Here is a 14,448-nt window from a genome sequence, read left to right as displayed (position 1 = left end):
TCCTTTCTCCATATCACATTCTCCCAGCTAAATCCCAACTCTTGCCACTTTGTAGGTAACTTCTCCCCTACCTCAATGCCTCCCCATCCCAAACTCCTTTCATCTTGGAACACATTTCCTCTGGGTCTTTGGTTTCTGCCAAACCTTGATTGTTCCTCCTCAGCTGTCTTTGCTTATTTTTCATCTTCCTGGACTCTGATCTTTGCGGTATTTCCAAGTGGTTCTAAATGTCTTCTCTATACCCCTTCTACGTGTTCTTATTCATGGCATTAAGTAGCCTCTGTGTGATGAAGACTCTCAGGTGCTTATTTATAAACATTTCTCCTGGATTCAGACTCAATGAAGTACTTGTAGAGATATCAACTTTGATATTTATTTATGAGATGAAGTCTTGCTGTCACCCAGGCTGGAGTGCAGTGGGGCCATCTCGGCTCACTTCAACCTCCACCTCCTGGGTTCAAGCAATTTTTGTGCCTCACCCTCCCAAGTAGCTGGGACCACAGGGGTGCACCACCACACCCAGCTAACTTTTGTATTTTTAGTAGAGACAGGGTTTTGCCACGTCGGCTAGGCTGGTCTCAAACTCTCAACCTCATGTGATCTGCCCGCCTCAGCCTCTTACTTTGATATTTAAATAGGCATTTCAAATACAGATTTTCTTGTGGCTTGGCTTAGACACCTTTTCTAGGTCTGTGAGAGTAGATCCATCTGACTCCTTCCTGCTTCCTTTACTGCTAAGCACGGTAGACCAGCCCATCTCCCACCTACCTGCAGTACTTCAGAACTTCCTACCCGTCCGTACCTTTGCTTGCTACATGGAAAAGAGAGTGTAGAAGAGCAACTCTCATCTAGTTTGTATTGTTTTGTTTTGGGGGTGTGTGTGTCTGTGTTTGAAGCAAAACATAGGTTTATATTTTGATATAGCAGCTTTATTACAAGGGTAGACTATTTTTAGTTTACTTAACTTTTAGCTTCAGGGATACATGTTCAGGTTTGTTACGTAGGTAAACTTGTGTCATGGGGGTTTGGTGTACAGATTATTTCATCACCTACATACTAAGCCTAGTACCTCATAGATACTTTTTCTGATCCTCTCCCTTCTCTGAATCTCAGCCCTCAAGTCGGCCCCAGTGTGTGTTGTTCCCCTCTCTGTGTCCATGTGTCCTCATCATTTAGCTCCCATCTATAAGTGAGAACATGTGGTATTTGGTTTTCTGTCCTTACCTTAGTTTGCTAAGGATAATGGCAATTTAAGTCAGATCTTATGACTCTGTCCTTTCATCTTCAAACCCTCAATGGCTTCCACTTTCATTCAAAATAAAATACACAGGTCAGCGCGATGGCTCACGCCTGTAATCCCAACACTTCAGGAGGCCGAGGCGGGCAGATTACCTGAGGTCAGGAATTTGAGACCAGCCTGGCCAACATGGCAAAACCTCGTCTCTACTAAAAGTACAAAATTGGCCGGGCGCGGTGGCTCAAGCCTGTAATCCCAGCACTTTGGGAGGCCGAGACGGGCGGATCACGAGGTCAGGAGATCGAGACCATCCTGGTCTACATGGTGAAACCCCGTCTCTACTAAAAAAAATACAAAAAACTAGCCGGGCGAGGTGGCGGGCGCCTGTAGTCCCAGCTACTCGGGAGGCTGAGGCAGGAGAATGGCGTAAACCCGGGAGACGGAGCTTGCAGTGAGCTGAGATCCGGCCACTGCACTCCAGCCTGGGCGACAGAGCGAGACTCCGTCTCAAAAAAAAAATACAAAATTATCCAAGCGTGGTGGTGCATGCCTACTCGGGAGGCTCAGGCAGGAGAATTGCTTGAACCCAAGAGGCAGAGGTTGCGGTGAGCCGAGATCATACCATTGTACTCCAGCCTGGGTGACAAGAGCAAAACTCTGTCTCAAAAAATAATGTAGAATAGACCATTTCACACTGGGTGGCCCCGGCTAACCCTCTCCCCATCTCCTGTCTATGTACCGTGCTGCAGCTGCACTGTCTGTGGTAGATGTCTAAAACACCAAACCTCCTGTTTCAGACGCTTTCCACTCATTTCCTCTAACAGAAATTCTCTTGTCGTAGAGGTTCAGAGCTTGCCCTCTTCTCTCAAGTTTCTGCTAAAATTCTACCTTATTTAAGTCAGATCTTGTGCCTCTTCTGTCCTCGAATCTTCAAACCCTCAATGGCTTCCATTTTCATTCAAAATAGAATACACAGGCCAGGTACGATGGCTCAGTGAGACAGGAGTTCAGACTTCTCTCAGCGGTTGACCCGTGAGGAAGTAGAATACATCCTTTTCTTTCTCTGACCTACTCTGATTTACTTTCTATAAAGAACTGATCATCTACTAGGCACATTATACGTTCAGCCCTGTCTTTACAATGCTGGAATTCCATCGTATTTCTTCCAGTTCTCTGCTGTATCCCAGGAACTTCGTACAATGCCTGAAACATGGTAGACAATATTAGTTGAATGATGGTTAGCAAAGTCCTCATTAAAGAAGAGAATATTGAGTGACAAGTTGAAGGAAGCGAGACAGCAAACCATGCAGCTATCTGGGGAAAGATCATTTATTTTTATTTTACTTATTTTTTCTCTTTTTTTTTTTAAGAAGTGGATCTTGCTGTGTTGTCCAGGCTGGAGTACATTAGTATGATCATAGTTCACTGCAGCCTCGAACTCCCGAGTTCAACAGATCCTCCCACCTCAGTCTCCCAAGTAGTTGGGACTGCAGTCATGTGCACCACCACTCCTGGATAATTTAAGGAAAAAAAAAAAATTTTTTTTTTTTTTGAAAGAGGGTCCCACGGGGAAAATCACTAAGTGAGAATGAGGGTACTAGACACTAAAGTAAAAATGTGCTTGTGGACTTGAGGGAGAGTGAGGAGATCAGGGAGGATGGTACAGAATGAGTAACAAATAGTTAGGCTGGGTGCAGTGGCTCATGCCTGTAATCCCAGCACTTTGGGAGGCCGAGGAGGGTGGATCCCCTGAGGCTGGGAGTTCAAGACCAGCCTGGCCAACATGGTGAAACCCGGTCTCTACTAAAAATACAAAAATTAGCCAGGTGTGGTGATGCATGCCTGTAATCCCAGCTACTCTGGAGGCTGAGGCAGGAGAATCGCTTAAACCTGGGAGGCGGAGGTTACAGTGAGCCGAGATCATGCCATTGCACTCCAGCCTGGGTTGTATCTGTGCATCTCAAAAAAAAAAAAAAAAAAAAAAAAAGTAGACAGATAGTTGAGAACCAGAGCATGTGGGGCACCCAAGGTTATGCAGAAAAACATCAGAAGTCCTTGTAAATGTGATGGTAAGTTGAGGATCTCGATCAGATTTCTAAATGTGATCATACCCACATCCCGTGGTCGGGGGGCTGCTTGATCCCTGACTTCCCGTTCTGAACCATCACCCTGGAAGCCGCGTGGAGACGAATGCGGAAGAGGAAGGAACTGCCTACTCAAAGCCCTTCTTGAATCTGTAACCTCGCCCAAAGGTGAACTCTGAGAACCGGCGTGGGGAGAGGAAGGTTAGAAGCAGAGCGACCTATTGATTTCCAAGTAGATATCATCTCGCTTCATTGGGTCTGATTTTTTTTTTTTTTTTAATTTAAAAGAGGGGATGGCTTAAACGGGGGAGCCTCTTTTCATCTCTGGATTCCTCTTACAGCTTGATGAAATGTGACTTGCGAGCCAGCGAATGCGGAGAAATCGCCTCGCTCCTTGTCAACGGCGGGAGTCTGAGAAAACTGACTTTAACCAACAATCCGCTGAGGAGCGATGGGGTGAACATCCTGTGCAATGCCTTGCTCCATCCCAACTGCACTCTTACATCCCTGGCGTAAGTTGGCTCAGACAAGCTCACCACGTAGCAGCTCAGATTGACTTGACTGTCTAAACACACGATCAAAGAGCGGTGGCAGGGAAAGGGACAGGAAAGCAGCCGAAAGCATGGTCTTTGGAGTTCAGTAGGTCTGGGTTCATCCTCTGGGTTGACAGTTGATTTGTGAAACGTTGGCAGAAATGTGTCTGGATTTTTTTTCAGTTTGAGTTTCTCAATCTGGACAGTGGGGTCATAACACAACCAAACGTCCATCTTTGGAGAGAGAGTTAAAAATGGTGGTCACAGCCAGGCGTAGTGGCTCACACCTGTAATCCCAGCAGTTTGGGAGGCCGAGGCGGGCAGATCACGAGGTCAGGAGTTCAAGACCAGGCTGGCCAACACAGTGAAACCCTGTCTCTACTAAACATAAAAAATTTAGCTGGGCATGGTGACAGGTGCCTGTAGTCCAAGCTACTTGAGAGGCTGAGGCAGGAGACTTGCTTGAACCCGGGAGGCGGAGATTGCAGTGAACCGAGATTGCGCCACTGCACTCCAGCCTGGGTGACAGAGCAAAACTCTGTCTCAAAAAAAAAAAGTCACCTCATTCCAAACACAGCACCTAGGCCATAGCAACTGACTTTCTAAGAGCAGGGAACCTATATTGTTCTCACAATGAACACGTGAACTGGGTGTCGTGTGGGATGAGACGTAACTGAGAACACAAGGATGAAAAGGACGAAAAGCAAAGGAAAGGTGTGATGCTAGATTGCCTTGAAATAGGATTTTTTTTTTCTCCTGAGTCTCCTTTCAAGAAGGTGGAAGACAGGCTCTCCCTGCATCTGTGCCTCCTGTGGGTTACTTGTAGGTAAGCTCTGTCTCTGCTCTGGGAAAGTTGCTAGAAAGGCAGTCTTCCAGAAGGTTCGGGCGAGGCAAACACAATGAAAGACAGCACAAAAGTGGGACAAGTGAGGCATAAAGGTACAAAAACGAAGGGTGGAGATCTGTAAAACATGGTCAGAAAACAAAACGGAGTAAGCAGTTCAGTGTATTTAAGGACACGATTCCCCATTCACGCTTCCAAATTCCAAAAAGACAAGAATGCAGTAGGTCATCTTTTGTTTTTGTTCTGCCCTTTTTTGGCCCGTGTTTTTCTTGGCCCCCTTTAGCCCCTTTTTAGGACTTGCTAGATTCTAAAACACACAAACTGATATAATATTCTTTATATATTTTCTGTAAAAATACTTGTTTGATTGCAGGGTAACACCACAAACTCCTGTTCATATTATATAATATCGCATTATATATGTTTTTATCTTCTTTTTTAATTTTTTTGAGACAGAGTCCCAGCCGTGTTTTTAAAATCTCAAATTGTTCTAGGATCTATCTGGCCCTAGATGAATGCAGTAAGTGATTGTCAATATGAGCTAATTTTGTTGTAAAAGATCTCATGAAAAGGACAGACCATTGGCTCAATAATCAGACTCCAAGTAGGTATTTTTTTTCATCTCGTATCTACAAGTTTCATTTCACATCTACAAGACAAAACCTGCTAGATTTTGTCTTTTTTTATTACTGGTTCCAGGTATAATTTACATATCAGAAAATTCATCCACTTATGGTACACATTTCATGTTTTCTTAATGTGTATTTAGAGTTGCACAACACTACGATATAACTTTTAGAACATCTTCATCACCTTAGATTGTTGGGTGTGGAGATTTTCGTAGTTCATACCTGTATTTAAAATAATCCCGATATACTAAGCAAAAAATGTTGGTTTTGGTAACATATTTTAAGTAGGCAAGGAATTTCTAAGCCTAAACATGAAAGAAATCAGTAGTCTGAGGAAAATGCCGGTAAAAGGCCAAATTTATGGTCGCGACCAAATCTGACAGCTGGAAAATAGTATGCAAATGAGTTGGTAGTACTGGTTTCTACGAGGACAACAGGGAAACTTCTCTAGCTCATTCTTAGTCTTAACTTGTACATATTGATTTAAAATAAGCACGCATTAGTATACAAAGGGAAACATAGCTCATTTCACTTGTCAAACCCAAATTAATAGAATTACATATACATTTTCCGATCATTCTAAAGCACAAAAACCATTCTAAGCTTGCAGCTATGCAAAAGCAGGGAGGGACTAGGTTTGGTCTGCTGCCAACCTCTGGTCTAGTCTACCCTTTTCCCATACCAGAGCCAAGATTCAGTATTTCCAACCAATAAATTGGTTATTTTCAATTTTTTTTTTTTTTTTTTTTTTTGAGACAGAGTTGCCCAGGCTGGAGTGCAGTGGTGAAATCTTGGCTCACTTCAAACTCCGCCTCTCTGGTTCAAACAGTTCTCCTGCCTCAGCCTCCAGAGCAGTTGGGACTACAGGCGTGTGCCACCATGCTGGCTAATTTTTGTATTTTTAGCAGAGACAGGGTTTCACCATGTTGAAGGCTAGTCTTGAACTCCTGACTTCAGGTGATCCTCCCATCTTCCCCTCCCTAGGTGCCAGGATAACAGGCATGAACCACCATGCCTGGCCTATTTCCAACTTTTTAGCCTGTCCCGTGTTTAGAAAAAAATGCAGCTCACTGCATTTTAGAAAAATGTTCTCCATGTTTAGAAAAATGCAGTATTCCCAGGGCAAACAGAAAACGGTTTAAAAAAAATAGATTAGCCAGGTATGGTGTCTCACACCTATAATTCCGGCACTTTGGGAGGCCAAGGCAGGCAGATCACTTGAGCCCAGGAGTTCAAGACCAGCCTGGGCAACACAGTGAGACCCCCATCTCTATTTTAAAAATTATTTAAAAATAAATAATGGAAAAAAATAGAAGCTGGAAATCCAGATTAGGATTGAATAAACTTCCATATATTGGCAACAAGCTAAACCTGGACAGACAAAACAGGATACCACAAAATGGGCTTCCAAAAGGGCTTCTGGTGTGTTATCTGTCTTTACTTTTTCCTGGTTTAAACAATCTTCAACAGTTCCTATATTCACTTATAAATAACAAAGTAACTCTTTCAATGTGAGTTTTTAAACTGAAAAATCTTAGGATTCAATTGATCCAAATATACTTGATCAAACAATGGGAGAATCCAAGTTCTAGAAGTAACTTCTGTAAGGTTATTCTGTTAGTGGAAGTTGGAGTTCGATTTTTCTCATGTCCTATTCTGCATTATCCATTCTATATGTTGTCCTCTGCACTCTTTGGGGTACTGTTAATCTCCTTTTCCAAATAAGAAAGTCATTGGTAGAGATTTTGGGCAATGGTAACAGAGGGCATCGAGGCGTTCGTGGGCGTGGGGTGGGTGGTCTCGGGTGCTCCCCTGTCTGGCACTCACACTGCGTTACTGACTCACTCTTCTGTGTGTGTGTGGTCCCCATGCAGGTTAGTCTTCTGCTGTCTCACTGAAAAATGTTGCAGCTCCCTTGGAAGAGTGCTGCTGCTCAGCCCAACCCTAAAACAACTAGACCTGTGTGTGAATCACTTACGAAACTACGGAGTGTTGCATGTGACGTTTCCCTTGATATTTCCAACCTGTCAGTTAGAGGAGCTGTAGTAAGTCTCCCACAGTTGTCCTGGATGACCGTGTTTCTACTGCAGTAAGGCCTTGGGTGGTGGGGTTGGTGATAGGGATAAGATTCCAATGATGGCATCATGGGTGAGAGGGGTATGGGAGCATGGGCTCTCCAAGATATGAAAGCACGCTAAGATTCATTAGCGAAACCATTTAGCTCAGAAGGAGCAGAGTTCACAAAATCTCTGATCCTTATCACATAGAGAAGGGTGCCTGGACCAGGCTCCTCCCCATGCTCCCAGGTGGACATAGTATGGGAAAATGCCACAGAAGAAGGGACCCAAAGATCCCGCCCTGGCCTGGCTTACAATGTCTGAGGCAGTGAATATCTTTTGGGGTGGGCGATCATAGGGGCATCTTTTTGTTGGGAAATAGCTTTATTGGAAAAGGGATGCACTGGGGGTGGTGGCCATATCCAAGCCCCTGGTACTGGCCAAAGTCCTCTAACTTAGGCATGATGCAATGGCTTCTGGTGCAACTTCCAGAAAAAAATATGTAACAAGTCACTACAGCTTTCTGAGTGTGCCTCATCAATGATGCTGAATAATCAAACTTCTCATATTTTCTCAGAAGTAATGAGCCTCCCACTTGCCTGAAAAAAAATTGTTTAAAAAATTCGTTGGAGTTGTTTAATTTGGACTCTTTTGAAAATGTTTTACCTCAAATGTCTTTTTATTTTTTTGGCTCAAATACAAGAAACTGATATCCTAAAAGCATCTCCTGTTTATAAAATAGCAACACTATGGCTTGTGAGTTCCTGAAGTGCTTACGAGACTGTATAAGAATATGCTCAGCAGTATGGTATCTTATTTTAAGTTTATTTCTGTCTCGTTATAAGTTAAATCCTTGTTACCATTGTCATTTGGTACAAATGGGCAGGTGAAATAGGAAATTCTAGGGATATCTCTTCTTTCTAGAATCTTGCTTCCTTTGGCAAGGTAGTTTAGGGAAAACTGCCTTTGGGAAAATAATATAACCCACCCTCCTTTTTTTTCCCATGGCCCTTAGTTTGTACTTAGTAGGTTGAGACAAATTCACTCATACTGTAGAATAGGGGTTAGAAACCTTTTTCTATAACAGGTTAGACAGTAAATACTCTAGGCTTTGTGGACCATAATGTCCCTGTCATAACTATTTTTAACTCTCCCATAGCTCAAGAGAGGCCATGAAAAATGTCAACAAGTGGGTGTGGCTATGTTCCAATAAAACTTTATTTATAAAAACAAAGTTGTCTAGATTTGGCTCTCAGACCATAGTTTGAACCTTGCTGTAGACTCCAAATACATTCTTTTGTCATCCTTCAAGAATTATCTTAAGTATAACTGTCCATTTTGTCTATTACCTACCCAAACCTGGATAGGGACCCTCTCTATGAGCTCCCATAGGGCAGGTGAAGCCCCGTATTATTTATCAGCCTTTATTTTCCTCTAAGTTTGAAAGTATGGATGTGGTTGGCACATCATTGATGTCCTATATATTTTACAGACAGGGTTTTGCTATATTGCCCGGGCCAGTCTGACTGCTGGGCTCAAGTGATCCTTCTGTCTCAGCCTCCTGAGTAGCTAGGACTACAGGCATGTACCACCCAGCTTTCATAACTACTCAATGAAAAATAGGATTTTCTGGAATCTGCTTTAATCTCTGATTATTCAGTATTTAATATACATTCTATAACAAAAGTAGAGTGTATGTTAAATGTCAGGCGCTCCTCTAGGTGGCTGGGATGCCTCAGTGAACAGAATAAATATCCATGTATTAATGGATCTTGTATTGGCACTAGGGGACATAAGAAACTTACCTATTGTTAGGCCAGAGGTCAGCAAATTACATTACCCGGGGCCAGATCTGGCCCTTTGTCTGTTTTTATCAAGATTTTACTGGAACATAACCACTCATCTACATGTGTTTCATGAATGCATTTGTGCTGCAGTGGCAAAATTGAGCAGGTGTGATAGAGGCACCATGGCCCGTGAAGCCTAAACTATTATCTGGCCCCTTATAGAAAAAGGTTGTCAACTCCCGTATCAGGCAGTAAAAAGTGCTATGGAAACTTTTTATTCAATACTAGGGGTACGTAATCGGGAGTGCGAGGGTAGGGTGTGGCCATCTTTAAGCAAGGTCAATGTCACCTCATTGACAAGGAGACATTTGAGCAAAGACTGGGAGAAGGTTGTGGATGGAGTGATACAGATCACTAGACTGAGGCTTCCAAGCAGAATGAATAGTCAGTGCAGAGCTGTTAACATAGAAACAGCCAACTATGCTCGAGAATCAGCATGAAGGCCAGCCAGTGTGGTGAGGCAACGAAGTAGGATTGTAGGAGCAGACAATGGGGGAGATGTGAATGGAAAAACAAGATGACACGTCACATGGGAGAACATGGACAATCGTGAGTACTTTGCTTGCTTTGAGAGGAAGGACCATTTGGTAAAATTCTCTTTCTAGAAAGAATGTATTTAGCCCTCCTCAATGTTGGATTTTTGACATGAGTACTGAAAGGTAGAAATGTGAATTTCAGAGGAGGTTGCCTAACATAATTCTTCAGAATTCAAGCTCAGTATCGCAAAGGTGTGGGTTGAATGTGTGTGGCTTTCTGGGGCAAAATGCTTAAAACATCCTGGCCTCAGTTTCCTTGCTTGTAAAAGCAGGATAAGAGCCTTGCGGTCATTGTGAGTTTAATGTGCATTAGGAGTTTTGAATAATGCCTGGTATGTTATAAGTGACCCGCAGATGTTAACACTGCTCTTGTTTCTGTAACCAGTCCCTTAGTCATGAATGTCACAAGACGGGTCCAAAAATGCTTAACACTCTGTGAAATAAACCTTTGGAGACAGGTGGTCATGACTCGAGCTCATGTTTCTGTTTTGCAGTCTGTCTGGCTGTTTCTTTACCAACGATATCTGTCAATATATTGCCATAGTTATTGCTACTAATGAAACACTAAGGAGCCTGGAGATTGGCAGCAACAGCATAGAAGATGCAGGAATGCAGCTGCTATGCGGTGGTTTGAGACATCCCGACTGTATGTTGGTGAATATTGGGTAGGTGCCTGGTGGAGAAAGATCCTTGTTTTTAGCTAGGAACAGCTGAAGTAAAGCATAAGAGGAAGTGGATTGGGAAATACGATACCTCGGATGTTTGAAATGGGGCTGTTATGGCACAGTTAGTTCTTTTGCCCAAAACTTGTAAGGGGAGGGATTTAGTAGACGTCCGGTTCTCACCCATCTCATCTGCTGTTTTTCCTCAAGGATTTGGCCCCATCTTACCTGTGCATCTTTGTTACAGGCTAGAAGAGTGCATGTTAACTGGTGCTTGCTGTGAGTCTCTTGCCTCTGTTCTTACCACCAACAAAACACTGGAAAGACTCAACATACTTCAAAATCAACTAGGTGATGAAGGAATTGTAAAACTTCTTGAGAGCTTGATCCTCCCAGACTGTGTACTTCAGATAATTGGGTAAGTTGCTTATTTTCCTTGGACTGAGTCTTGCTCTGTTGCCCAGGCTGATCTTGGCTCATTGCAACATCCGCCTCCCAGGTTGAAGTGATTCTCCTGCCTCAGCCTCCCAAGTAGCTGGGACTACAGGTGCCTGCCACCACGCCCGGCTAATGTTGTCTATTTTTAGTAGAGATGGGGTTTCACCATGTTGGCCAGGATGGTCTCAATCTCCTGACCTTGTGATCCGCCCACCTTGGCCTCCCAAAGTGCTGGGATTATAGGCATGAGTCACCACGCCCAGCTGTGATGGGGAAGATTATGTGTTGAGATGGTCTAGGACTTATGAGATGATGAGAAACCCTCTTACCAACTTCAAATACAAAAAAGAAAAAAAAAGTCTTTCATTTTGGGAGACTGAAAATGTATGGCTAGTTCTTACAGCAGAGGGCATATTCAATGATGAGTAAAAGATGACGATTGATATTATACTTGACGTAGACAAAAAGGGTTCTATGTTTGAATATTTTCTATTTGCTTTCCTCCATTTGGATGTGCCCCTCATTACCAGAGAAGAAAAATAGGCAGTTCTCAGTCTGCTATTTCATGTTTCCAGATCCATTAGATTCCTCTCATAAAGAAAAGTCCTCTTCCTTTCTGTGTTAGCTAACTGTCGCCAAGTATGTTACCAACTTGGGGGTTAAATGACAGATTATCTCAGTCTATGTGAGTGTCAGGACTCCAATCCCGGCTTAGCTGGTCGTCCTTGGGATCTCTCATGAGGCTGCAGCCAAGATGTCATCCAAGGCTAGGGTCAAATCTGAAGGTCTATTTGGGAAAGGAAAAATCAGCGTGCTTCTAAGATCATGTAGTTGTTGGCAGAATTCAGTTCCTGTAGTGCTGTTGGGCTAAGGGTCTTAGTACCTTGACAGCTGTTGGCTGGAAGAGGCCCTCAGTTATCGGCAATGAAACACCAAACAGACTCGCTCTCCAACTCTCGAACAGCAACTCTTTGTCAAGTTTTTCAAGGCAATAGAGTGAGTTTGTTAGCAAGGCAGAAGTAGCAATTCTATGTGGGCCTGCCAAAAAAGTGACATCTCACCGTATTTGTCTATTGGATAGAAGCAAATATGGCCGGGTGCTGTGGCTCATGCCTGTAATGCCAGCACTTTGGGAGGCTGAGGCAGGTAGATCACTTGAGGTCAGGAGTTCAAGTCCAGCCTGGCCAACATAGTGAAAACCCATCTCTACTAAAAATATAAAAGCCCAGCATGGTGGTGCATACCTGTAATCCCAGCTACTCGGGAGGCTGAGGCAGGAGAATCACTTGAACCTGGGAAGCGGAGCTTGCAGTGAGCCAAGATCACGCCACTGCACTCCAGCCTGAGCGACAGAGCGACACTCTTTCTCAAAGGAAGCAAATCACAGACCTTGCCTACGCTAGAGGGGAAGCTGATACAAGGGTATGATTGACATAAGGTGAGGATTGTTAGAAGCCATTTAGAAGCTGCCTATCAGTTTCCATTCACACTGTCCACATATGTAGAAACATCTGGCAATATCTAGCATTCTGTTTCTCCCTGCCTTATTAAAGGAAAACCATATTCAGGTGACTGAGCATTCGAGACGAAGTATAAGCTTCCTGGTGACCCATTGATAAAATACAGGCGGGGTAACTCATTTCCCTCTCATATCCAATTTTTCTCAATGGAAAACGGGGATAATTATCTCAGAACTCTTAAAGCTTAAATGAGATCACAGACTCAATATGCTGGAGACCCTATGATGAGTTATTTTCCCTTGTCATCTCCAAATGATGATTTTTTTCATAAATGTGGATATGGAGTCCAACTTTCAGATGCATGGAAAAATCCATCAACATGACAAATTTTCCAAATTGCTTATTCTCTTTATTTTTTCCCCCAGGGCTCTTTTCACCTTCAAATGTATAATGCATTTGTTCTATTATCTAATTCCTTCCACTAGAACATGAGTTCCATGTTGCCAGGGATATGTTTGTTTCAATATTATAGGTGCTCAAAAGTAAACTGCAGAAATGACTGTATTTCAGGTTATAAAGGTATTTGTACCTACGTGCTAATTGGGACACTCACATATAAAGAAGGCACAAAATAAGTGGTTGAATCCCCCTCTTCGATTTGGAGAAAGAAACGTGAGCATAGGCGGTGGTGTGTGCTTCTGTTCTCTAGCTATGCAAATTTTGTTTTTCCTTTTTTTTGAGATAGGGTCTTGTTCTCTCAGGCTAGAGAGCAGTGGTGAGATCATGGCTCACTGCAACCTTGACCTCTCAGGTGTAAGTAATCCACCTCAGCCTCCCAAATAGCTGGGACCACAGGCACGCACCACCACACCTGGCTAAGTTTCTATATCTTTGGTAGAGATGGGGCTTTGGCGTGTTGCCCAGGCTGGTCTCAAACTCCTGAGTTCAAGCAGTCTGCCTGCCTCAGCCTCCCAACTTGCTGGGATTAGATGTGGGTCACTGGGTCCAGCCTGTAAACATATTTCAGTTGGAAACTTTGATCCCTCAGTATTGGAACCTATAAAGTCTTGGATGGCATTCCCCATTGTGAGGATGTAATGTGAGATGCATGTAAAGCACTGAGCGCACAGTAGTGTTGGTTACTGCTAATATGACTTCAAACGGTTCTCCCAATGGAAATCTTGCCTTACGTTCTAATACTTAACGGAGAAATCGCGTTCTCAGGGTTTTTAGTCTGGAGCAGATTTTTGTTTCCTCAGATGGCTTGAGACACTCCCAAGAATGCCCAAAGGATGCCATGTGGGGAATTAGTCATTGATGCCACAAACCCGAGACCTCACATGGAGCATTAATAGAGTTCGCCCTCTGCTTTCCCTCAGGCTTCCGTTAAACAACGTGAGCGCAGAAACCCAGCAGATGGTGATGACTGTCAAGGAAAGAAAACCCGATTTGATCTTTCTGTCTGAAACTTGGTCTGTAAAGGAAGGCAGAGAAATTGGTGTGATACCTGCTTCTCAGCCAGGTTCAGTAATACCTAATTCTAATTTGGATTACATGTTTTTTAAATTTCCCAGAATGTCTACAGCCATGAGAATGTCAAATACAGCATCCAGGCAACGCCTTTGATCATGTTCTATGTAAACCGTATTTGTTATAAATTATTACTGTGACTGGAATGAAAGAGAATTAAGGGTATAATTTTCCTGTTTGGGGTGTGTGTGTGTGTGTGTGTGTGTGTGTGTGTGACCTTGATCCAGTCAACCATTTCTTAAAATTCCTACACTCTCTCAAGAGTATTTAAAGGATTATATAACGTAATAAATGAGAAAATGCATTGGAAAAAAGTGTGAGGCATGATTCTTTTCTCAGTGGGCATTGTGGAGTAACACGAAAGAAACTAGGATCCTTTCATGATTTGTTGGTTGCTTGTTTTTTGTTCTGGTTTTTGGTGGTTTTGTTGGTTTGGTTTTTGGTTTTTGTTATTGTTTTTGTTTTGGTCTAGGGAGAGTTGTTAGAAGGTATCTCTAGGAATCCTCTGAAATGGAATCCTTATCTCTTCTTCTCTCCTGGCTTTGTAGTCCTGCTGCACCATGTTCATCCCGGATCTACCTAACGCCATAA

The 14,448-nt window shown here is 43.2% G+C and overlaps 1 protein-coding gene across 2 annotated transcripts in view; it reads left to right on the top strand.

Annotated features, from left to right (window-relative positions):
* The window catches only part of NLRP11 (NLR family pyrin domain containing 11), a 44,798-nt gene extending 30,627 nt beyond the window's left edge, over positions 1-14,171 (top strand). Inside the window, exons 6-10 of one of the 2 annotated variants that reach the window (XM_010387057.2) lie at positions 3,663-3,833; positions 7,202-7,372; positions 10,262-10,432; positions 10,677-10,847; positions 13,707-14,171. In XM_010387057.2, coding sequence (XP_010385359.2) covers positions 3,663-3,833; positions 7,202-7,372; positions 10,262-10,432; positions 10,677-10,847; positions 13,707-13,953 — 931 coding nt within the window. In that variant the 3' untranslated portion in view covers positions 13,954-14,171. The remainder of the gene's footprint in view (positions 1-3,662; positions 3,834-7,201; positions 7,373-10,261; positions 10,433-10,676; positions 10,848-13,706) is intronic. The other variant, XM_010387058.2, reaches the window with a different exon arrangement.
* The last annotated feature ends 277 nt before the right edge of the window (positions 14,172-14,448 follow it).

This window comes from Rhinopithecus roxellana, chromosome 12, assembly GCF_007565055.1.
Source record: "Rhinopithecus roxellana isolate Shanxi Qingling chromosome 12, ASM756505v1, whole genome shotgun sequence".
Classification (NCBI taxonomy): domain Eukaryota; kingdom Metazoa; phylum Chordata; class Mammalia; order Primates; family Cercopithecidae; genus Rhinopithecus; species Rhinopithecus roxellana.
Note: the sequence above shows the minus strand (reverse complement) of the source record. Positions and strands in the feature narration are given on the sequence as shown.